The 26,957-nt window shown below is 39.2% G+C and overlaps 1 protein-coding gene across 1 annotated transcript in view; it reads left to right on the forward strand.

The window, feature by feature from the left end:
- Positions 1-6,088: 6,088 nt before the first annotated feature.
- Positions 6,089-26,957, forward strand: part of LOC134315742 (sodium- and chloride-dependent GABA transporter 2-like) — a 29,050-nt gene continuing 8,181 nt past the window's right edge. The window contains exons 1-13 of the mRNA XM_062996450.1: positions 6,089-6,135; positions 12,846-13,013; positions 15,298-15,432; positions 15,949-16,089; positions 16,190-16,277; positions 18,195-18,327; positions 19,266-19,400; positions 19,798-19,901; positions 20,338-20,462; positions 21,924-22,036; positions 23,846-23,983; positions 25,547-25,649; positions 26,552-26,652. Coding sequence (XP_062852520.1) covers positions 6,129-6,135; positions 12,846-13,013; positions 15,298-15,432; positions 15,949-16,089; positions 16,190-16,277; positions 18,195-18,327; positions 19,266-19,400; positions 19,798-19,901; positions 20,338-20,462; positions 21,924-22,036; positions 23,846-23,983; positions 25,547-25,649; positions 26,552-26,652 — 1,491 coding nt within the window. The 5' untranslated portion in view covers positions 6,089-6,128. The remainder of the gene's footprint in view (positions 6,136-12,845; positions 13,014-15,297; positions 15,433-15,948; positions 16,090-16,189; positions 16,278-18,194; positions 18,328-19,265; positions 19,401-19,797; positions 19,902-20,337; positions 20,463-21,923; positions 22,037-23,845; positions 23,984-25,546; positions 25,650-26,551; positions 26,653-26,957) is intronic.

The following is a 26,957-nucleotide window of genomic DNA, read 5'->3' on the forward strand; positions in this document are numbered from 1 at the left end:
AGGGGGAGAAAATGCATAAACTATATATATATATATATATCGAATTAAATGACTTAAAAATCCATATTTGCATATTATATATATATATATATATATATATATATATATATATATATATATATATATATATATATTAGGGCTGTCGAAGTTAACGCGATAATAACGCATTAACGCAATCTCAATTTAACGCGATTTTAAAAAAGTGCCGTTAAAGCAAATTCTATTTGGCTCTGCGAGTCATCCGTAGTTCATGTTGAGACTTGACCGTGCACGGCATCTCTCATTAAGACAGCGTTTCTCAAATGTAACCGAGCGTCGTAGTGATGCACTTGCTTAATAAAGAAATAAATACACGGTATTTAACACTTTTATTTAACACTTTTAACACGGCATTTAACACTTTTATTACTTACGGTACCGAATAGCGGACAGCTAGTCATCGCGTTAGCCAAGCATGCTATTCCATGAACTATGGAAGCCCCAAAGGGTCAAAACACACTCACTTCATGTAGAAACGTCCATCAAACCATTGTCACGATACAACCGCAGAAAAGTCTGTTACAATAACTATGCCTTATCCCACCTAAAGCACCGCTGATCTACAATGTTTGCTGATGGAGAAATTTTAACCTACAATCTGACATATATATGAAGTCAAGGGTCTCTGCTGGATAGTATTACTGCCTAGTATGTGAGTGAATAAAACTCCCTTACAGTTTTCTCTTGTCCCAGCAGTTTTTAACATCAGTACATTTAGCATAAAATGTGTTCACCATTTTAATGGTAACATTTCACTTAAAAATTTACACAGACTTTTTTTATGCGATTAATCGCGATTAACTATATGAAATTCTGAGATTAATCGCGATTAAAATTTTTAATCGTTTGACAGCTCTAATATTTTATATATATATAAAATATGCAAATGTGGTTTTTTAAGTCATTTAATTTGAGGAACTGGTAGAGATTTGGATATTGAGAGGAGTACAAATGAAGATTTCCCATCTGAATGTGGACGTTGTAATAATTTGTTCTGGTATATCCATAAAAGTGTGGATTTTTGGGGGGTTTTGAGTTAAGAAGCCGTGAAGCCAAGACGTGGCTATTTGATCAATACAGACCTGATATATTCACTCAAATAATAATATTTAATGGGTAATTCTTTGGAAATTCGCTTAATATTTTGGGAAATGGAACTCAGACTACATTTGAGTGTGGATTTTGTTGGATTATGAGTAAGGAAATGGTCCTGAACATTATTGTTTCAATGTTTCAACTGAGACTTGGAGAATGAATTGAATGAGCATAAAGCAGAACTGGAACTGGCATGATGAAGATCTTGTTCGTGTCATACTTTCAGACTAAAAGATGTCAACCCCAGTCAGATTTCTTATGTCTGATGTGCTGTTTTGCCCACAAATTGTTCGATGGAGCTTAAACCCAAACCTAAACCTGACCCTGTGTTCACTTTTAACACCCACATATTGACTGGATTTCATGTCAGACTGTACACTGATCAGCCATAACATTAAAACCACCTCCTTGTTTCTACACTCACTGTCCATTTTATCAGCTCACTTACCATATGGAAGCACTTTGTAGTTCTACAATTACTGACTATAGTCCATCTATTTCTGTCTTCATACTGTTTTAGTCTGCTTTCACCCTGTTCTTCAATGGTCAGGACTCTCCCAGGACCCCCACAGAGCAGGTATTATTTAGGTGGTGGGTCATTCTCAGCACTGCAGTGACACTGACATGGTGGTGGTGTGTTAATGTGTGTTGTGCTGGTATGAGTGGATCAGACACAGCAATGCTGATGGAGTTTTTAAACACCCCACTGTCACTGCTGGACTGAGAATAGTCCACCAACCAAAAACATCCAGCCAACAGCGCCCCGTGGGCAGCGTCCTGTGACCACTGATGAAGGTCTAGAAGATGACCAACTCAAACAGCAGCAATAGATGAGCGATCGTCTCTGACTTTACATCTACGAGGTGGACCAACTAGGTAGGAGTGTCTAATAGAGTGGACAGTGAGTGGACACAGTATTTAAAAACTCCAGCAGCGCTGCTGTGTCTGATCCACTCATACCACCAGCACAACACACACTAACACACCCCCACCATGTCAGTGTCACTGCAGTGCTGAGAATGATCCACCACCTAAATAATACCTGCTCTGTGGGGGTCCTGACCATTAAAGAACAGGGTGAAAGGGGGCTAGCGAAGCATGCAGAGAAATATATGGACTACAGTCAGTAATTGTAAAACTACAAAGTGCTTCTATATGGTAGGTGGAGCTGATAAAATGGACAGTGAGTGTAGAAACAAGGAGGTGGTTTTAATGTTATGGCTGATCGGTGTATGTTTGCACAGTTTTATTTTTAACCTGCATAACTGATGCCCCCAAAACTGTATGCCGACATGCACCGGATCCACTCCACAGTATCCCATAATGCACTGCTGATCTGCTTCAGACTTCTCACTATTTGGTTGTTCAGCTGCCGCAGAACAGAACTCGTCACTCAGTATGACTAGACTAAGACTAGTATAAATGGTTGTAAGTAGTAGGTCAAATATTTATGATGTAAATAGATTTGTAGCGATTTATGAGTGGCTGTTTTTGTTTGCTCTACTTTATTAAACCTCTTCCTAGTAAAACCAGGACAGATTGTGGTTTCATTTGTTTTTCAAATTAAGGAATATGATTGACTTGATGTGAATGATTGAACTTGTTGCTGCACGCAAATTCTGGCAGAACGTTGTGTAACACTTGTGTATAAATCAATCTGATAGTCAATACAAACTGAAGTACGTCAAAGTAATGTTAAAGGTGGGGCAGCAGTTTTTCTTCATAGATACAATCACACTTACATGCACCCCCACCTTAAAAAATATTTAAATGTGTACAAAGGTGAATGAAAACACTCAGTAAACAGAGGAAGTATACACCGATCAGCCAAAACATTAAAACCACCTCATTGTTTCTACACTCACTGTTCATTTTATCAGCTCCACTTACCATATAGAAGCACTTTGCAGTTCTACAATTACTGACTGTAGTCCATCTGTTTCTCTACATGCTTTGTTAGCCCCCTTTCATGCTGTTCTTCAATGGTCAGGACTCTCCCAGGACCACCACAGAGCAGGTATTATTTGGGTGGTGGATCATTCTCAGCACTGCAGTGACACTGACATGGTGGTGGTGTGTCAGTGTGTGTTGTGCTGGTATGAGTGGATCAGACACCGCAGTGCTGCTGGAGTTTTTAAACACCTCACTGTCACTGCTGGACTGAGAATAGTCCACCAAGCAAAAATATCCAGCCAACTGCACCCCGTGGGCAGCGTCCTGTGAAGGTCTAGAAGATGACCAACTCAAACAGCAGCAATAGATGAGTGATCGTCTCTGACTTTACATCTACAAGGTGGACCAAGTAGGTAGGAGTGTCTAATAGAGTGGACAGTGAGTGGACACAGTATTTAAAAACTCCTATATTTAGGCGTCCACATACCTTATTTGGTACGATTTTAATCCCGAATGCCCTTCCTGATGCAACCCTCATTATTTTTGTCCGGGCTTGAGACCGGCACTGAGAGTGCACTGACAAGTGCAGCTTCTAATTGAAGGCTGCCCGGCCACCGCACCTGCTCCTCAGACACAGCCAAAGCACTGCTGCGATTCAAACCCTGAATCAGTAGTGGACTAGGATGATTTACCACTATGCCACAAAAATGTCAGTAAACGTGTACAAATATTTAATCAGTTTGAGGATTTAATAAGTGTAGTGGGGCAGTTGTAGCTTAGCGGTTAAGGTACTGGACTAGTAATCGAAAGGTCATTTGTTCAAGCCCCACCACTGCCAGGTTGCCCTTAAGCAAGGTCCTTAACTTTCAATTGCTTGGACAATATATACTGTCACAGTGCTGTAAGTTGCTCTGGATAAAGATGTCCGCTAAATGCTGAAAATGTAAATGGTGCTCAGGTGGTGCAGTTGTTTATTACACTAGCCCATATGTTGGGATCCAGGTTCGAATCCAAGTGCTGGGTGGGATAAAGTGGTTGATAAAAATAAAGAAAAAGAATAAAATATTAGTATATAATATGTAAAAGATCAACCTCTGTGCAGCCTGAACAGAGAGCTGGTGTAAGGTCATTGATCTTAAATATGTGGACTTGGATCTGAGCAAATAATATGTTCTAACCAAGTTCAGTTCTCATGTGGGAAGCCTAATGTATTTATATGTACAGTGGTGTTCAAAAAAATAGCAGTGATTTTAAAAAAGCGAATAATGCACAAAATCATTATAACTTTTATTTCCATAAATGCAAATGCACTGAAAATACTACACATTCAATTCTAAATCAAAACATTAACAATATTTTGCCAGTTTGTATTAATCCTTTAAAGAAAGTTAAGAAAAATGAATATTAGGCTGTTCAAAAAAATAGCAGTGCAGCATTTTTCTTTTAAAACTCAAAGAATTTATGTATAGACTGAAAATGTTTAAGGTTTCACTTTACTTTAAATTACTGAACTAATATTTAGTGGCATAACAATTGTTTCTGAGATCTGTGTTGCATGGAGTCGACCAACTTCTGGCACTTCTGAACAGGTATTCCAGTCCAGGATGATTAAACTACATTCCACAGTTCTTCTGCAATTTTGGGTTTTGCCTCAAAAAAACGCATTTCAGATATCAGCCCACCAGTTCTCTATGGGATTGAAGTCAGGGGATTGTGCTGGCCACTCTATTACCTCAGTCTTGTTTGTCTGTAACCAAGATGTTTTGGGTCATTGTCATGTTGAAACACCCATTTTAAGGACATTTCTTCTTCAACATAGGGCAACATGATCTCAAGTATTCTGATATATTTAAACTGATCCATGATCCCTCGTATGTGATAAACAGGCGTAACACCATGGTATAAAAAACATCCCCATATCATCATTTTGTACCACCAAGCTTTACTGTCTTCACAGTGTACTGTGGCTTTAATTCAGTGCTCGAGGGTCGTCTGACATACTGTCTACGGCCACTAGACCCAAAAAGAAAAATTTTGCTTCCACCAGTCCACAAAATGTTGAGCCATTTCTCTTTGGACCAGTCAATGTGTTCTTTGGCAAATGTTAACCCATTCAGGACACGTCTGTTTCTTAACAACGGGACTTTGCAAGGAGTTCTTGCTGGTAAATTGACTTCACTTAATCATCTTCTGTACTCACTGGTAACTTCAGATGTTCCTTGATCTTTCTGGAGGTGATCACTGGCTGAGCCTTTGCCATTTTGGCTATTCTTCAATCTATTTGAACAGTAGATCCACGCTTCCTTTCAAGTCTTTCAGGTTTTGGTTTTCAGTTCAAGGCATTTGAGATCATTTTAGCTGAGCAGGCGATAATTTGCTGCACTTCTCTGTATGTTTTTCCCTCTACAATCAACTTTTTAATCAAAGTACGCTGTTCATCAGAACAATGTCTGGAACAACTCATTTTACCCAGTATTTCAGAAGGGAATGCGCTATGACCAACCTGTGCAACATTTGCCCCCCTCCTACCTTAAATAAGGGCCAAAATTGACACCCGTTCTTCTGCAGAATGAATGCTATCACCAATTGAACTCCTCACTGCTATTATTTTGAACAACCCCCTTTCAATCAATGCTTCGATTACTCAGAATGAGCGGCATGCATGTCCTAATTGTTGGGTTTGTTTTGTTTTCATTACTCTACTACACTTTCAAGTAAATTATTTGCCATGTAGAAATAGCATTTCTACTAAAAACAGTGATTTATCAGGTTAATGGTGTTGGAGTGCTTTTTTTTTTTTAACACCACTGTATATATACTTATAAATTGAAAGAACATACAAATATATTGAGTCCTTAAAGTTCATCAGAATGACATTAGTTCTTACTTGACTGGTTGTAAACACTTATTGGTCTAGAGCTGAAGGAGCAACCGTGTGTGTGTGTGTGTGTGTGTGTGGGAATGAATGAGGGGTGGTGTTTCAGTGGGAGGGACAGTCCCGTTGAGGCTGGATCACAGAGCCAAATGTGCCCCCTCTCTTTCAGTCTGTGCTAAAGCCTGACTGTTCAACTTCTAATGACTGGATCTGTGATTTGTGCAGAATGAAAGGTAAGCTGTAGAACTGCTCTGTTTTGACTGAAATGTCTGATTTGATTGTATCTTGTAGCATTGCTGAATAAATTAAACAGATGTGGAAGTTGGCTTAAAGTTCAGGCCTAGTCAAAAGTTTACATACACCTGGGCTGCAGTCAGTCTCAAATACTAAAAAGAGTTAGTAGGCCATGTCACATGTTTAAATTACAATATCAGACTTTACAAATTTACAAAAATCTGAATTTTACACCATTAAATTCATAATCTGAACTGTTTGCATATTTTTCAACCAGATAATTTCAGACAACCGGCCATACACGTGTAAAATAACTTATTAAAGAACAGAACCTCATTTAATCACAGAAATAAAACAGTTGCAGAAATAAATAAAATTTAAGGCTGTAGCCAGGAACTGTACATTGTACATTGGGGAGGAACAATTCTACCAAATCATGCAGAGCTACTGACTGGAATATGTCTCTTTATATGTTAATGTGTAATATATCAGTGTATAATTAATATAATGAACATTTTGAGGAGTTTGCATGTTCACCCCCTGTCTGTGTGTGTTTCCTCCCACAGTCCAAAAACATGCAGCCAGGCTAATTGGAGACACTGAATTGTCCTATAGGTGGTGGTGTGCGATACTGCAAAATTTGGTATAGATCCGATACCAAGTAAATACAGGGCCAGTATTGCCGATTCCAATCCGATACCGATACTTTTTAATAATTAAAGTAGATGCATCATCAAATTGCTAAATCTGAATAAATTTTCATGAACTTGAGGTGTATTATTGTAATACATAATTTTTTTAAATAGCTGCTCTCAGTAGGGTTGTAAATAAATTCAGTAGTTTAAAGCGCTCCGATTTCTTGTTTCTGGTGCTTTACTTTCTCACAACATTACCATCATGGCGTATCACCACCAAGCGGCTAACTCATAGTTGTGTTTGCTGGGTGAATACATTTGTAAATTTTTAATAGTGACCGAATACACGTGTCTTGGTCGATTTAAAATAAAAAATCGATGCTATTCATTTGCGTAGGGTGCGCAAAGTGCATAAGGTGCGTCCGTACTTTACGTACGTATAGTTTACACTATTATTTCCATAAAATTGCCCAATTTCTGTATCTGCAAAGCAAAGTATTCAAAACCTACAATCTTCCAAATACCAGTGTACTGATGTTTGTTAGAATTTTAACAACATAACAACATGACGGTACCACAACAAAACACAGCAGAGCAGGAGGGGAGCGAGGTGTGCATGTAAAATGTGAGAGGAGCGGAGTGTGCACACACGTCTTTACTTTCTGATGAAACGGGAGAATGTAGCGGAGAAAAAGTAAAACTAAGGTATCGATCCCATCACACTAGTATCAATCTGATACCAATACCCACGTTGGTATCGATAATATCGATATTTGGATCGATCCGCCCACCACTACCTATAGGTAGGTACCTAGCTGCTAGGATGCATAAACCAGTGCATTGTAGTGTCGGTCCCAAGCCCTGATAAATAGGGAGGGTTGTGTCAGGAAGGGCATCCGGCATAAAAACTGTGCTAAATCAATAATGCGGATCACGATCCGCCGGCGACCCCTAACGGGAGCAGCAGAGTAAATAGAGATAATGGACATTTTGAGATTATTTAAATATATTGGGATTACAGGCTTGTTAAAATTCCATGATTTCCACACACGTCCTTACAAATCAAGTGAAAAATGTTTTACAAATTTGTATTTGCAGTCCCTGACCAGTGCTGTCAGCTTTTGTACAGCACATACTGTATGTTTCATTTATACAAACAAAAACAGACATACACTGATCAGCCATAACATTAAAACCACCTCCTTGTTTCTACACTCACTGTCCATTTTATCAGCTCCACTTACCATATAGAAGCACTTTGTAGTTCTACAATTACTGACTGTAGTCCATCTGTTTCTCTACATGCTTTGTTAGCCCCCTTTCATGCTGTTCAGGATGGTCAGGACAACCACAGAGCAGGTATTATTTAGGTGGTGGATCATTTTCAGCACTGCAGTGACACTGACATGGTGGTGGTGTGTTAGTGTGTGTTGTGCTGGTATGAGTGAATCTAACACAGCAGCGCTGCTGGAGTTTTTAAATACTGTGTCCACTCTATTAGTCAGAGACGATCGCTCATCTATCGCTGTTTGAGTTGGTCATCTTCTAGACCTTTATTAGTGGTCACAGGATGCTGCCCACAGGGTGCTGTTGGCTGGATGTTTTTGGTTGGTGGACAATTCTCAGTCCAGCAAAAACAGTGAGGTGTTTAAAAACTCCAGCAGCGCTGCTGTGTCTGAGCCACTCATACCAGCACAACACACACTAACACACCACCACCATGTCATTGTCACTGCAGTGCTGAGAATGATCCACCACCCAAATAATACCTGCTCTGTGGTGGTCCTGACCATTGAAGAACAGGGTGAAAGCAGGCTTAAAATATGTAGAAAAACAGATGGACTACAGTCAGTAATTGTAGAACTACAAAGTGCTTCTATATGGTAAGTGGAGCTGATAAAATGGACAGTGAGTGTAGAAACAAGGAGGTGGTCATAATGTTATGTCTAATCAGTGTACACACAAACTCCATTTCCAGAAAAGTTGGGACATTTTGTAAAATGCTCTACAACAAGTATTTTTGATTTTCTCTTGAGCCACTAAAGTCTTGTTTCAAGTGGAATTTTCCCTTGCAAAACTGCAATTAGTATCTACACTTCAAAAACCATTAACAATCATGTAATGTAGTAAACATGACTCCATCAGTCCTAGTTTTTCTCAGTGTGTTGTAGGCAGCAAAGTCTAAATCTGTTTATATTACATTGGAAATATGTTGTTCTAATACATAGTAAAAAAAACAAAATGTCCCAGCTTTTCCAGAGCTGAGGTTTGGATTTATACTGGTATTGTTAAGAAATTAAATAGAGAAATACACCGACCAGGCATAACATTATGCTCACTGACGGGTGAAGTGAATAACACTGATTATCTCTTCATCACGGCACCTGTTAGTAGGTGGGATATATTAGGCAGCAAGTGAACATTTTATCCTCAAAGTTGATGTGTTAGAAGCAGGAAAAATGGGCAAGCGTAAGGATTTGAGTGAGTTTCACAAGCACCAAATTGTGATGGCTAAACGACTGCTATCAAAGGTGGTCCAAGGAGCGCCCAGGTGGCGCAGCGGGATATTCCACTAGCACACCAGCACCGAGTTTCTGAACTCCTCGGTTCGAAACTCGGTGTTGCCATCGGTCGGCTGGGCCATCTGGCGGGCATAATTGGCGGTGCCTGCAGCAGATACTACTTGGCCACCGTATCTGCAGAGTAAGGACCGGACTATGTGTGGGGTGGGTCTTCATACGCTGTGTAAGGACCCTGATTGGCAGAAGAGACCTGTGCCTGTGCAGAATGCATGGGCGAGAAGAGGAGGGCTGTGCACGGTTCCAAGGAAGGAACAGTGGTAAACCGGCGACAGGGTCATGGGCGGCCAAGGCTCATCGATGCACGTGGGGAGTGAAGGCTGGGCCGTGTGGTCCGACCTAACAGACAAGCTACTGTAAGTCAAATTGCTGAAGAAGTTAATGCTGGTTCTGATAGAAAGGTGTCAGACTCCATGCCTTGATGGGTCAGGGCTGTTTTGGCAGCAAAAGGGGGACCAAGACAATATTAGGAAGGTGGTCATAATGTTATGCCTAATTGGTGTAGTCTATACTCCTTAATAAGTTGATATTTGTGGCATGGCTTTAAAAGATTATCATTTTATTTGTAAACAAATAAAATTTAACCATTTTAGGCTGTCTCAACAAAAACTTTGAGTTGTTTTTCCCTCCCTGCATAAGATTTCTTCTTCGGTATTCTGGTTCCATCATGTCTCCCAAAAATGTACAAGTTGGATTCTGTTCTAAATTGCCTTTAGATATGATTGAATGTGGTTTACTGTAGTGGATGACTCACTGTTCAGGGTGTAGTCCTGCCTAGTGTCTGTGCCAGTGCAGTCTCAGTGGTTAAGGTATTGGATTATTGACTGCTGCCACTTCTTGCACCTTCACAAGCAGGGCTTTTAACCCATTTGATACAGTCCGTATGAGGACTGTGGATGCAATTGTTTAATGTACCTGATATCTAGAAAAGACATGTATATGCATCAAACTATAATTTCTAGATGAACCAGTCTGCTTGTAAACAACCGTGTTTTATAAAAAATCATGTGATTCTTTAGTCACACTGTAACTGCCTTTGCTTTTCACTTATAACCCCTTATTCCACAAAAATTGGGACAGTAAAAATATCAATAAGAAGAGACACCAATGATTTGCCAATTCTTTTTTATAATTTTTTTAAAAGATCTGACAGTTTTATTGTTTTTTGTTTTAATACTTACATTCTAAATGTTGTGACTGCAACAAGTAAGCCAAGAGAAAAGGCACCAATTTTCCTCCCAATCTAGTCGTATCCAATTACCCGATTGCATTACGCTTCGTCTCTACCGATGCTGATCTCCACTCCTGATTGAGGAGAGTGAGACTGACACACGCCCCCTCAGACACGTGTGCAGTAGCCGACTGCATCTTTTCACCTGCACGGTGAGTTCATATGCGGATCAGCTTCGTGTACGGAGAGCCACACCCTGATCAACGCATTATCCCTTGACTCTTGTTCAGGCGCCATCAATCAGCCAGCAGAGGTCGTAATTGCATCGGTTATGAGGTCCCGGCTCCGGCTCCGGCTCCCACAAGCCAATCGTTGTTCGTGTAGCCGCCCAGCCCAGCCGGATGGCAGAGCTGAGTTTCGAACCAAAATTTCAGCTTTAGTGTGCTAGCGTGTTTTACCGCTGCATCACCTGAGTGGCGAGAATTTTTTGCTGATTTATGTGGCTTCTGCTTTGCATAGTAATCAGAAACTGAAATCTCTTATTTAGAAAAAGTATTAAGTATTCAGACCCTTTATTGAATACCTTGTTGAGGCCTATTTGGCTGTATTTACAGCTGCAGCTCATCTTGTATACTGTAAAAGCTTTGCACACCTTGATTTTGGCGGTTTATCCCATACTTCATAGCAGATCTTTGTCATGTTAAAAGCTAAACTGTCACCCCAGTCTGAATTTGCTTGCGTCTAGAGGTTTTCTTCAAGGATGTTCCTGTATTTGGCTGCATCCATCCTTCCCTCAGTTCTTACCAGTCTCCCTGTCCCTACCACGGAGAAGCACCTCATATCAGGATGCTCCCACCACCATGTTTCACTGTATGGATGGTACAAGCTTGATATGCAGTGCCAGTTTTTAGTCAGAGATAATGCTTGCTTTCTGTACAATGAGTCAATTTTTATCTCATTAGAGAGAGTTTGAGTTCTTTACATTTAAAAGAATTAAACTGTCCTTTATATGGTGTTTAGCAAATGCCAAGCAAGCTACCATCTGCCTTTTATTAAATAGTGGCTTCGGTTTGCACTTCTCTACAAAGGCCTGATTTATAGATAGCTGTACTGGACTTTTAGATTTCTATTTGGGGTCGTGGTGGGTACAATTCAGGTGGGCGACAGGTAGGAAACACTCTGGACAGGTTGCCAGTCCATCATAGGGTACACACATGCACCTAGATCTAGGGCAATTTAGTATCTCTAATTAACCTGACTGATGTCTATGGATGTGGGTGGAATGTGGAATATGGATGTGGCTCCCAGAGGAAACCCCACACTAAAAGGACCTGGACCACTCCACCTGGGAATCGAACCCGGGACCTTCTTTCTGTGAGGCAACAGTGCTACCCAAATAAGAACATATTTACCAAAATAATAATGTTAATTAGGTTTATTAGAATTATTTAATATGTGCTGTTTCCAGTTTAATACCTGTAAAGCAGCGACCCCCAGGCCGCTCAGGTGGCGCAGCGGTAAAAACACACGCTGGAACCAGAGCTGGGATCTTGAATACATCGTATCGAATCTCAGCTCTGCCTGCCGGCTAAGGCTGAGCGTCCACATGAACAACGATTGGCCTGTTGTTCAGATATGGGTGTGACTAAGCCGGATGGGGTCTCTCTTCCATGACTGGTGCAATTACTCTGCTGGTTGATTGATGGCGCCTGCACAGAGATGAGAAAAGAGTGCTCTCAGGGTGTGTCTCTCCGTACACAACGCTGAGCTGCACTGCACTCGTCATGCTGCCCACGTGTCGGAGGGGGCATGGGTTAGCTTAGTTCTCCTCAATCAGAGCAGGGATTGGCATTGGTGGAGAGGAAGCATGATGCAATCGGGCAATTGGACGCGCTAAAAAAACAGAGAAAATGCATTAAAAAAATTAATAAAAATAAAAAGCAGCGACCCCAAACTTTTTTTGCACCACAGACCGGTTTCACCAGCAGGGGCGGGATATTTAAAATAGAAGAACTATAGAATGGAAAATCAGAGTGAATCCTAAGCTTTTTTTGATGCAACGATTGCTCTTAATTGCTCTTGAAGCGATCTCTAATTATTTATTATTTCTGTGTGGCCCAGTAATAAATGACCGACCGGTGGTTGGGGCCCACTGCTGTAAAGGACAGATAAATTACTTTCGTTTGTATTTGCATTTAACCTACTGTCCCAACTTTTTTGGAATTGGGTTTGTACAAGTCTTCACATTAAACAATGTCAGTGTTTTAATGTAATATCAGCCGAGATGCTTAACAACACTCCAATTCACTCTCCTGAAAATCTAGCCGACACAAATCATACCACTGAGGTCAGTGGTCAAGAAGGTGAGGAGAAGATCCAAGACAGAGGTCAATGGAGCAACAAGCTGGAATTTGTGCTATCTGTAGCTGGGTCCATTATTGGTCTGGGAAACATGTGGCGTTTCCCATACTTGTGCTACAAGAATGGAGGAGGTGAGTTTTTTTTCTTCTAGGTTTACTGCAAAAAAGTTTAAATAAGGAGAGAGTTTCTCTGTTTGCTATAGATCTGTGTTATCAAGAAATCAATGTTTTTGAACGTCCATCAGGTTTGTGCCGCACTATCAGTGGCTTCCTTACTTAAGGATTTTAAAGGCTTAAGGTCACATGCCAAAGTTCAGAAGGACACCAGTTGCTCGAACTCGAGGCACCGTTTTCTCATGCAGCTGTTAGTTGTAGCTGTTTTTGGGGTTTTGAAATCTGACCACTCATTCAGCAGATTTGGTCTTCCTTTAGTGTCCCACCATGTTCCTTTAATGGCTGTCTGCTAAATCTTTAGCAATCTGTAGCCAACAACCCCTTTCGCAGCATGTTTTTTCACTAATTATTATTTAGTCTTCAGGTGGTAAAAAACAGAGCGCAAAGCAGGAATACACTCCGGCTGTGTTTCCCTGTGATTTCCCTGCTCAGTTTTAGTGCCAACATGTGTATGATTTGTGACCTGGGAGAAAGCTGAAGTACCTAAAGGAAATCCAAAACCAGGTCCCCAAAGACCCAGGTTGCTGTGTGGCACCCAGTCTGCATCTGTACCACCAAACTTTATGAATTATTTACAAGATAATAAATCAAATCCTACTATTAATATTAGATTATATTCATATTAATAAATTATGAATACAGCATGGTGCACAAGGCATGGCTTCATTGATAACCTAACAGCCTAGCAATTGGGAAATGCACTTGTCAGTGCGCTCTCAGTGCTGGTCCCAAGCCTGGATAAAATAAGGAGGGTTGCGTCACAAGGGCATCTCGAATAAAAATTATCCACTCTTATGGCCCGTATATGTGGGAGCAGATGAAAGAAACCATTCAGTGTGGTGCCACAGCTGGCAGACTAGGTGCCTTCTTGCTATTGAGAAATATAATGAAAAGATGTTCTCATGTCCACATGGTTTCTTTTTATTTACTGCCATGCCCCTACCTAGCTCCATCTATACTGCAGAATCCCATGCCCTGCTTATGGCCTTTAAATATGCAGAAGGGGCTCAGTGGGTAGCACTGTTGCCTCACAGCAAGGAGGTCCTGGGTTTGATTCCCAGGTGGGGCAGTCCAGGTCCGGGTCCTTTCTGTCCTGTGTCTGCGTGAGCTTTCTTACAGGAGCCCTGGTTTCCAAAGACAAAGACATGCAAGTGAGGTGAATTGGAGACACTACATTTTCCATGACTGTTTGACATTAAACTTGTGAACTGATTAATCTTGTATAATGAGTAACTACTTTTTCTCTCATGAATGTACCCAAAGTGTGTAAAACATGATGATAAAATCCTAATAGATATTATTAAATATGCAGAAGCAATCCAAAATACAAAATCATGCCTTAAAGCATTAAAAACATGCCCACCAGACCACCCTATTATCAATACTATACAAAGGAAAATCAACAATCGAACTGACCAGAAATACGGTATAAGGTAATGCTGGATACCAGGACACAGTGGGAACAACTTGCCAGGAAAAAATCAAGACAAAACCTAACAAGCATCAAATTCCCTCAACAGACACTGATAAATACCTACACCAGGGACGAATGGTAAACCTAATGGAGCACACAGACCACAGACAGACTCCACGAGATACACCCAAACATCAACCTTAAGCCAAGGACACACCAAGAAAGATGCATAGATCAAGTAATACATACAAGATGCAGAACTGATCACATCAGAATAATAAACCAACACCTGATAAAAGGAGAAAATCCCCCAACCTGTGAAACCTGCCAAACACTCATCACAATAAAACACATCCTGACGGAATGTCCTAAATACACAAAGGAAAGACAGCAACTGCACAAGCCTGGAACCATAAAAAAGTCCTTACCAAAACAACACAAGAACGGTTGGAACGGTCATGCAGCCATAAAAACAGAAATTAAAGTATAAAATGGACCCAAAATATAAATACAAAACAAAAAAAAGTGACACAGATATGTGTTAAACGTGCAGTTAAATCCAAAATATATAAAATAAATAATGTATCATGCTCAAGCAGAAGAGAGAGTAAATGAAAGAGTCCGTTAAGTATGAGTAACTAAAACTGGTAACAATTGTAAGTTGCTTTAAATACAGTAAAGGTGTCCTCTAAATGCTGTAAATGTACATCTCCTCTGGTTCTTGAAATCCAAATGTATTTGATGATTGAGTAAATCTAATGATGTGAGAAATATAATAAGCGTAACCTAATTATACTAATACTGCCTGTTCCTCTTTCACAAATCCAGGTGCCTTTCTCATTCCTTACTTCATCTTCCTGTTTACGTGTGGGATTCCTGTCTTCTTCTTGGAAACGGCTTTGGGCCAGTTCACCAGTGAAGGAGGCATCACCTGCTGGAGGAAAATCAGCCCTCTGTTTGAGGGTAACACAATTCTTCATTCCCTTCTATAAAAAAAATGTATTTGGTAAACAAAGTACCAGGTGAAGTATGATCATGCATCTGTTAAGTATGTGAAGTATGATCATGCTCTCTATTACTGTACAGCGACCTTGAGCTTGGTGAAAGGCGCTATATAAGTTGAACTTATTATTATTAGCTTGGTGGTTATCTCATTCCATTAATATAGAGGCCACTATCCCAGCAGCCTTCACTCTTTCATAGGATTTTAAAATGTGTCTGTGGGAATTTGTGGCCATTCATTCAAAAAGAAAAAAAAAGCATTTGCAAGGTCAGGTACTGATGATGGGCCAGAAGGCTTGGCTCAAAACTAACGTTCAAAGCATATGATTTATTTGACATAATTGATTTTATATGCCTGTTAGCTATGGTGGAACTCAATATTAAAGAGTGGCGTCCTCATACTTATGATAATACTGTTTATGTCTTTTCTCTCCGTCACTGATTCTGTTTTTCTGTTTTTCACTCTGCTCCTCTTAGGTCTTGGCTATGGAACACAGGTCATCGTGTCCTTATTAAACTTCTACTACATTATTGTTCTGTCGTGGGCTATTTTTTACTTCTACTTTTCATTCTCCTGGGATCTGCCTTGGTCTTCATGCCACAACGAATGGAATCTGGGTAAGAACATCATCTGTACAAACTGAAGTTCATTTCAGCTGGAACTGTGTAGTTCATAATTACACTTTTATTTTTTATATTCATGTGGATTATTTGACAGAGACCTGTGTGGAGTTTCAGAAGAGGAATGATTCAGTCAACTTTACAGCACCTGCCAACGCTACTTCTCCTGTCATTGAATTTTGGGAGTAAGTACTAAATTCAGTGTCCTATCATAGACTAAAACCAAACTATAAAAAATTAATACATTTTAACATACTTTCTTATTTCCCAATTTTCTTTTAGTCTGATTTTAAAGTGTAAAGTGCATTTATATTATATTTATATTTATATTTATATTTATATTAGAAAAGCAGAAACAAGCAAGCAAAAGAAAGCTGGACCAGTGACATCACTGAGTCTATTACATTAGGAGAGAGAAAAAAACTGATTATATTTCCTAGGCCTATTCATTAATAAATCCTGCACCCCTTAGTTTATTCCACTATTTTGGTTTTTGGGAGTTAAGTCTGGTACTGATTCCTCCTGCATGTAATAGACATAGTAATGTTATAGGGCAAGTTTTTGTTTTTCTTCTGCAATGTTTGCATTTTGAAGAAAAGGAATTACTTTTAATTGGCATTAACCGCTAATCTGAAAAAAATGCAAAAGCATTAACCACTTATATTAGTATTAACATTAACCACTAACATTAATATTAGCATTCACATTAACCATCAATATTAAAAAATAGCATTAGTGTTAACCACTAATATTGGCATTTGCTTTAACCATTAATATTAAATAACACCATTAGCATTAACCACTAATATTAGCATTAACCATTAATATAAAAAAATGCATTAGCATTAACCACTTAATTAGTATTAACATTAACCACTAATATTAAAATTAGCATGGGCATTAACCCCTAATATTAGCATTAGCATCAACCATTAATATAAAAAATAGCATTCAATTTAACTATTAATATTAAAAATACCATTTGCATTAACCTCAAATATTACCATTAAACATTATTATTAAAAAATAGCATTAGTGTTAACAACAAATATTGGCATTTGCTTCATCATTTATATTAAATAACACCATTAGCATTAACCACTACTAGTAGCATTCATATTAACCATTAATATTAAAATATAGCATTAACCACTAATACTGGCATAAGCATTAACCATTAACCATTCACTCACGTTGTGGGCAACCTATAGGGAAATTCAGTGTCTCCAATTACCCTGACTGCATGTTTCTGGACTGTGGGAGGAAACCGGAGCTCCCGGAGGAAACCCATGCAGACACAGGGAGAACATGCAAACTCCGCACAGAAAGGACCCGGACCGCCCCGCCGGGGGATCGAACCCAGGACCTTCTTGCTGTGAGGCGACAGTGCTACCCACCGAGCCACCGTGCCGCCCCCCATTAACCATTAATATATTTTTTAAAAAGCATTAACCACTAATGTTAGCATTTGCATTAACCAATAATATAAAAAAAGCAATAACATTAAGCACTAATATTAGCATTAACCAATTATATGAACTAGCATTAGCATTGACCACTAATATTAGCATTCGCATTAACCATTAATATTAAATAACACCATTAACATTAGCATTTACTACTAATATTAGCATTAGTATCAACCAATAATATTAAAAAATAGCATTAGTGTTACCCACTATTATCAGCATTCATATTAACCATTAATATTAAAAAATAGCATTAGCATTAACCTCTAATAAAAGCATTCACATTAACCATTAATATTAAAAATAGCATTTACCACTTATCATTAACCATTATTAAAATATTAAAATATCATTAGCATTAACCAATTATAATAAAATAGCATGTGTTAACCACTAATATTGACATTGGCATTAGCATTAACCAGTAATATAAAAAAGGGATTAGCATTAACCACTAATACTGGCATTAGCATTAACCGTTATTATTAAAATACAGCAGCTCTGCCTATTGTTTGTGAATGGGATGTCACACAGGTTGATGTTCAGGTGTCCACACATGTTTGTATCATTAAACCCAGACTGTTTCTGGATGTTAAATGATCTCTGTAACATCATTGTGTTGTATGTAAACAGGAGAAGGGTGCTGCGGCTATCTTCAGGTATCGACCAAATGGGCTCCCTGAACTGGGATTTAGCCCTGTGTTTGCTCATCGCCTGGGTCCTCTGCTACTTTTGTATCTGGAAGGGGGTGAAATCTACTGGAAAGGTTTGTCTTTTACATGTGAAGTGATACATTTCTTATTCTTATTTACAATCACAACCCTCTTATTCGAAAAGTTCATAAGAATAATTTGTTAATAGTGAGTAGTAAAGCTTGAACTAACCATAGATGATCTGGGTTAAGAAAAGTCTTGCCGGGCCAGACATGTTCTTTAACAATATTGTCTAGGGAAAGTCTTTGCAAAATTTGGCTACAAACAGTACTGAAACAGAGCAAAGGCTCTATCTATCTATTCCCTCGGCTGCTCCCATTAGGGGTCGCCGGCGGATCGTGATCCACATTATTGATTTGGCACAGTTTTTACGCCGGATGCCCTTCCTGACACAACCCTCCCTATTTATCCGGGCTTGGGACCGGCACTACAATGCACTGGTTTGTGCATCCTAGCGGCCAGGTACCTGCAGGACAATTCAGTGTCTCCAATTAGCCTGGCTGCATGTTTTTGGACTGTGGGAGGAAACCAGAGCACCCGGAGGAAACCCACGCGGACACGGGGAGAACATGCAAACTCCGCACAGAAAGGACCCGGACCGCCCCTCCTGGGGATAGAACCCAGGCCCTTCTTGCTGTGAGGCAACAGTGCTACCCACTTAGCCACCGTGTTGCCCAAACAGAGCAAAGGCTAAACCCACGGAGTTTTAAAAACCTTCCCCTCATTAGAAGCCAGAAGTTTTTCATCTATAAGAGAGGCTAAACAACGTAACTGAGCAATAAATGTTTAAATAGGCTTACTATTTGAGTCAGTTCCTTTAGAGGTGTTTTTAGAGCCCAAATGTGCTATTTGCAGTGTTTTGCGTAGGTAAAACTGCACATCTGACTTTTAACAAAGTCTGATCATGTAAGACTGAGCTGAGACTAAAACAGACTGAATTAGCATTGTTTATCTGACTTAATTGAATAAACTGTTTTTAATCTCTTGGCAGGTAGTGTATTTCACTGCCACTTTTCCCTACCTCATGCTGTTGGTGCTTCTTATTCGAGGTCTGACACTGCCCGGGGCTGGCATAGGAATCCAGTTTTATCTCTTCCCTGACCTGCGACGTCTAGCTGATCCACAGGTAAACCGTAGTAACACAGCAGCTGGAACACAGATGACACTGTCCGCATTTGAGCGAGCTTTACATCTCGCTGGGCTTAGAGATACATTCAAATAAATTTTCTCTCAGCATGAGGGTGAGCGTAAGGAAAGTTGATTATGAGCCGGTCCATCTTGCCCAACAGCAGCGACTGACCCCACTGATGACTACATGGGAAGAAAATTCACTCAGACAAAAGAGTGAAGACTGTTAGACTAGCAAAATTAGTGCCCAAGGTTTTGGATTGAGATGTCCATTAAGCTTATGGTCAGGTGCTTAGATCCTATTGGCAATATAGTGAGCATGTTCTCACACTTTAACTGTATGTTTCTGTCTGAACCATTTTACATCAATGTTTGATTTTTATATTTGTAATCAGGTGTGGATGGATGCAGGGACCCAGATTTTCTTTTCCTATGCCATCTGTTTGGGGAGTCTAACAGCTTTGGGAAGCTACAACAAATACAACAACAACTGCTATAGGTACTATAGTGCAGCCTTTAAGATACTATTTGTTGTATTAGTAGAAATACAATAAATACATAATTTGTAGTGTGTACTATCACTTCTGATCTATCTATCTATCTATCTATCTATCTATCTATCTATCTATCTATCTATCTATCTATCTATCTATCTATCTATCTATCTATCTATCTATCTATCTATCTATCTTTCTGTCTTACTGTCTGTTTATCTGTATCTGTTGTTTTAGCTCTCTAGTAGTTCACAGCTCTGTAGCTCTGTTGACTTTGTGTTAAAATGGGTAAATATTAAAAGTATGAACTAAATTAAATCATTAAATTAATTACAGCTTTTAATACACGTATGAACATCATTATTATTACTGCAAAATAGACAGTTCTAGGTAGTTGTACTGTTATTGTTGCTTTTAATAATATAAGTTTTTATTTTACAGGGACTGCTTGGCATTGTGCTTTCTAAACAGTGGGACAAGCTTTGTGGCTGGTTTTGCCATCTTTTCTATTCTTGGTTTCATGGCATTTGAGCAGAATGTTCCCATTTCAGAAGTGGCAGAATCTGGTGGGTTTCCACTTGAAAATAATGTTATTAAAATATTAATATTCGAAAATATTTATTTATGGGAAATCATTCCCTTTTTGCTTGAGGCTCAATGTGTAACAGTCAGCTTAAGAAGGCTTTGATACTTTGTGTGAACGTTTATTACGACCCCTTTATCCAGACAGACCAGATTCGCCTGTTCATCTTAAAATCCAACACTAAGTTTGCTATAGGTTTTGTTTACAGTCTTCTATATAAACAATTCAGTCACAATTTTTTCATCCATTTATTTATTTTTATAAATTACTTTTCATAGTCTGGCTTAGGGTGAGTTCAGGGACACGCATATACCCTGGTCGCATGACACAGGGCACCAATCCATCCCAGAACCCACTTAACCATTCACTTAGGCAAGTTCTAGTGGCAGTTTACCTATTAAATGTTTTAGATATTGGGATAAAACCCAAGTGCATGGAGAAAACCAGACTCAAAAGGATCTTTTGCAGCCCAATTATTCCAAATACAAAATTAAAATCTCTTGTTAAATCATTTTATTTGCCGTCAGAAATATTCAACCCCACAAAGAAAATAAGCAGCTAAGAAGGGAATCATTTCATTGCACTAAAAGGGTGTTGGGTATAAGACGGTTTCCAAGACCTTTACCATTCCTCGAGACGTCATAGAGAGTACTGTCTGGACGTTCCAAACTTATGGCTCAGCAGCAAAATTGTCTGGCTATGACAGAGATTTCCAAATTTAGTCCAGAGGTCTTAGCAATTCACAATTTTACCACTGCTTTATCCTGTTCAGGGCTGCGGTGGCTCTGATTTAATGGGCGACACTGGTCGGACAGGTCGCCATTTCATCAGAAGACAAACAGGCAGTTGTAGCCTAGCGGTTAAGGTACTGGACTAGTAATCGAAAGGTCACTTGTTCAAGCCCACCAGTGCTAGGTTGCCACTGTTGGACCCTGGATCAAGGCCCTTAACCTTCAATTGCATAGACAATACACTGTCATGGTACTGTAAGTCGCTTTGGACAAAAGCATCTGCTAAATGCCGAAAATGTAAATGACAAACACACACACACACACACACACACATAGGGCAGTTTTTAGTAGGTCCAATTGGCCTAACTGCATGTCTTTGGACTCCCGATGTGAGGCACAGTGCTACCCAGTGTGCCACCATGCCCATGAAGTGAATGAGTGAGTGAGTGAGTGAGTAAGTATGAAAGCACTTGTGGCTGTTCTGGGTGTATTACTGCCTTGCACCTAATGTTGTATGGTGGCACAGTGACCTTGACCATGCTTATATTATTATTAAACCCTCATATCCTGTGGATGGCTGCATGAGATCAGATCAGTAATCAGGATACAAATGCTACCTGAGTTACTGGTTCTTATTTCCATTCCTACATGTATGTTAGTGATTACATTTAAATATTCAGAAAGGGTTCATACTTGTATATTTTGTATTTTAGGTCCGGGTCTTGCGTTCATTGCGTACCCCCGGGCAGTTTCACTGATGCCTTTCTCTCCTCTGTGGGCTTGCTGCTTCTTCATTATGATCATCTTCCTGGGACTAGACAGCCAGGTGAGTAATTCTACCAACAAGTTTGTCTGTATTAATGCAGTTCAATAGAATTGTTTTAAATTGTCTATAGGACATTCATACAAACACTTTAACACACACTTTAGTTTAACAATTTGTGCAACTGTTCTTTTTTCTGTGACTAAATGATACTTCTTTGTCCACAAAAATTTTTTTAATCACATTTATAAAGAGTTTACTAAAACTATGCTGGGACAAATATGCATGCAGCATACAGCAACACATTTAGTGTGATATAAATTCCTACAATTTGATTTAGCTATGTGGAATGCGAGCTATTGACTTCTCTGTGTCTGTATGAATAGGATGACATTGTAGGGTGTCCACAGTCAATCTAGATTTAAAAAACCACAGGTATGGGGTGTCCAGGTGGGGCAGCGGGATAAAACGCGCCCAGATTCTGAGCACCCGGTTTTGAATCTCGAATCTTGGCTCTGCTAGCAGGCACAGTTGGCTAATGCTGGGTGGGAAAGACCGGACTAAGGTGTTGGGTTATCAACGCCAAATGTAAGGACCTTGGTTGCCCAGGGCGCCTGTACAGGAAGTGGAGGAGCAAAGAGATCTCACACCCAAATCCACCGAAGTATGGGGGAATAAGAAGGATTGGTGGACTGCACATATGTTGGAAGGAGTGTGTGTCAGATGAAAACACACCCTCCTTGGACGCCGTCTGTGTCCCCAGCGAATTGGCTATGCTAAATTGGCAGAAAAAAGGGGTAAAATGCATTAAAAAAAGCACCAGTATGAAAGATTTTACACAAAGAGCAGCAACTATGATTAATGTGAAAACGGTCTCTAAGCCCTATGGCTAAATAAAGCTCAGTTGACCGTGGACAGTCACATCTGTGTTTCAGCAGCTTCTATATCATTGCAGTTTTTTTGTGATTCATGGTTTACCTCTAATCATTCAGACAACTTTCCTATGTGACTAAGGTGGCAATTTTTTCTCTCTTTTTCTCCGAATCTCTTCCCCCAAATTTTCTCCCCTAATCTAGTTGTATCCAATCACCCTGATTGCATTACACTTCACCTCCAACGATACAACCCTCCACTGCTGACTGAGGAGCTTTGCAACTGACACACGCCCCCTCCGACACGTGCTTAGTACCGACTGCCTCTTTTCACCTGCACGAGGCGAGTTCATATGCAGATCAGCCTTGTGCACGGAGAGCCACACCCTGATCAGCATTATTCCCCAACCCTGCGCAGGCGCCATCAATCAGCCAGCAGAGGTCGTAATTGCACCAGCTATGAAGAACCCTGGTCCGGCTCATCCCACCCTGTGAACAACAGCCAAACGTTGTTCATATAGCCGCCCAGCCCAGCCGGATGGCAGAGCTGATGGCAGATTCGATACGATGTATTCGAAATCCCAGCAGAAGAGGAAGAGGACGTCCAGCAACAAGATGGATGTATCCACTTGGAGGAATAACAAAGAAGCCATTGAGAAGCATGAAGACCCTAATAAAAGACAGGATGCTCTTGGAGAAACAATATCCATATAGTCGTTAGGAGTCTGAATTGACTTGACGGCACAAAATAATAATAATAGTAATAATAATAATAATGTATCATTTTAAAATTTTTTTAAAAACAAATTATGCTTATTCATCACTTAGTTACAGAAATAAAAGAACAGTTGCTGAACTCATTTAATTGGTTAAGTGTAGCAGAACTTTATTTTAGGAATAAAATGTACAGATGAGTCAGATTAATTTTTATGACCACTTGTTTTACTTAAACTTCACTAATGATTGTTTTACAGTCTGTATTATATATCTTTTATCGTAGTTCGTGTGCGTTGAAAGCTTGGTTACAGCCATTGTGGACATGTATCCAACTGTATTTCGTCGTAAGTACCGCAGGGAGCTCTTCCTTCTTGTGGTGTGCCTCCTGTCCTACCTCATGGGCCTTGTTATGCTGATGGAGGTAAGAACTGTTACATTTGTCAAATCAGAGTTATTTTGCTTTGCTGAGTTACTGGCGAAATTCCTTTGTAGTACATGACCTCAGACTCAGTGCTTGTACTGTTGGTTTTTACTGCCCTTCACACTAGTGATCATTCTTCATGTATACTACTAGTCAGGCTAAAAATGGTATGTTGTTAAATAGTTTATTTCCTTCTTTTGAGTAAAACTAGTAGCAAGGTTGTTCCAAAGGGATTCATTCTAGCTCCATATTTGTTGTTGTTGTACTGGGTCATGAATAAATATTTCATAAATTATGCCACACAAAAATACAGTATGCTTGTTCAGTGTACCCAAAGTCAACAAGAAAATATGTGGAATGTTTTTATGGATCTAAGAATAAAATGATCAGACACAGTGCTGTACTTTTGTTTTTACTGCCCTTCACACTAGTGATCATTCTAAGGCTAAAAAGTGGTATGTAAAACTATTAGGAATTACCTGCCTTAAAATGACACACTGTGTGGTAATCGTTCATATCTGTTTGCTTTATCTGTTTATATGTTGAATAATATAAGTATATCATATAAGTTCAATCATATACATAGCTGAATTAACTTTATGACCCTCTGAGGTGATTTGACATCCATTTTCAGATATGTGCTTATTCAGTTTTGTGCTTTGACTTGTTGTATGTACATCTATGACTAAATCTGTTCTATGGACAGACTCTACCACAGTGGTACCCAATCACTGGGCCGGTCTGTGGGTCATTTACCAGGCTGCACAGAAAGAATAAATCATTTTTTTCTGTTTTATTGACAATCACACTCTAAAAGATGTTTTATTTTGAAAAAAACGGATTCTCAGATAACTTTGAGCGTTACTTACCAATTACAAATGACTCATGAAATGTGACTGAATGGATCTGCAACCCATCTGTAAACATGCCTGCTGATTTTTGGTGATTTTTGGCATCATTGGTGAGTAGTATTGTTAGGCTCTGTGTGTTTTTTGTTATGGTCGTCGTATAATTTTATTTTAAATCCTCCGGCCCCACCGATCCATGAAATTATTTCTTATATGAAACCAACCCGTGGTGCAAAAAAGGTTGGGGACCGCTGCTCTACCATATTGACAGACCATACAAAGTCTTTAAATTCGAGGAGGATGTTAATGCAAATTGTCAAAATGTTCTTAAATCTCATATTTTTAGTAAATGTAAAAGTAGTAATGTTAAATTTTTTACCCTTTATTATTTATTTGAATTTTATGCCAGTGTTGGCTCAACTGAATACAATTTATTTCACAAATATTTGAGATGTCCAGTGTGAGACAGAATATCAAAGTTAAATAATATTTAAGTATGTAGAACATTTATTAACAGTTAGAATTTTAGAAGAAAACCCACCTTCTGGTTGACTATGGGTAGTAAAATTACAATACTGTATGGATTTTTTTAAACGCTCCCACTGAGCCCTGAATGTTTTTGATCATGAGCCAGTTAATGCTGCGTATGTTCAATTATTGCTATAATGTTTTAAAATCTCTGAGCCCTGTGTATTTTGTTTACTTTGTTGAGCAGGGTGGGATGTACGTCTTCCAACTCTTTGATTACTATGCAGCATCTGGCATGTGTCTGCTCTTCATGGCCATATTTGAGACTGTCTGCATTGCTTGGATTTATGGTAAGTTATATATTGGTGGGTACAACCAGATAGCAACATTCTTGCAACCACCTGAAGTACTATAGCATCCACTTAGCAACACATTGGTAACCAATTAAAATACCAAAACCTTCTCTTAGCAAAACCCTTTTAGCCACCTGGAATAGAATACCAACCACATCACAACAGCCTAGCAACACCAGGAAATTCACAAACTATGGTCAATCATACCACAAAATTAAATAGAATTATTTAAATGTTATAACTGTCAACAGCCTATCATTAGTTCTAAAGGCCCAGGACACATTATTAGCTTACAAGCCATTTATATATATATATATATATATATATATATATATATATATATATATATATATATATATATATATATATATATATAATGAATATATTAATTATATAAATATAATATAATATAATATAATATAATATACGACACGTGGGCAGCAGCCGTATGCATTTTGTCACCTACACTTTGATGAGTGCAATGCGGATCATCACTGTGTACGGAAAGACACACCTTGCTAGCACTCTTTTCCCGTCTCTGTGTAGGCGGCATCAATCAGCCAGCAGAGGTCATAATTGCATTAGTTAGAGGAGAGTCCCTATCCGGCTTAAAATCCCTCCCCTATCTAAACAACAGGCCAATCGTTGTTCATGTGGCTGCTCAGCCCAGCCGGCAGGCAGAGCTGAGACTCGATACGATGTATTCGAGATCCCAGCTCTGGTGTTCTAGCGTGTGTTTTACCGCTGTGCCACTTGAGCGGCCACTTTATCCGAAACAATTTATGTATATGGAGTTTTATAAAACGTGTTTGGAATGCCTTTCTTTAACACAGATCTTTAGATTTAAGTAAATGTGGAAAATGTTGCATGGTAATTGATGCCAATGTTTTTATTTTCAGGTGCTGATCGTTTCTACGATAACATTGAGGACATGATTGGGTATCGTCCAGGCCCTCTGATTAAGTACTGCTGGATGTTTTTTACTCCAATCACCTGCATAGTGAGTACTTAAATATTCATTTCATCCAGGGAAATATTCATTTGAAAAACACATGTACAATATATGGACTACAAATACCAGTAATAGATAACGAGGGTTCTCAGATATACCCCTCCCAAGTTGTTCCTGATAATAATTTGAGATAATGTATTTTTATATTTATTCATTTTATTACTTTAGTTATGTAATTTATTTACAGATATTTTTTTTTCATTATTTTTCCTTACTGCTTCAATTTGATCAAGGTTGTGGTGAGCATAGTTACCTTGAAAAAGTAATCCGATTACTGATTACTGATTACTGAT

The sequence above is a fragment of the Trichomycterus rosablanca genome, chromosome 1 (assembly GCF_030014385.1).
Source record: "Trichomycterus rosablanca isolate fTriRos1 chromosome 1, fTriRos1.hap1, whole genome shotgun sequence".
In the NCBI taxonomy this organism is placed as follows: Eukaryota; Metazoa; Chordata; class Actinopteri; order Siluriformes; family Trichomycteridae; genus Trichomycterus; species Trichomycterus rosablanca.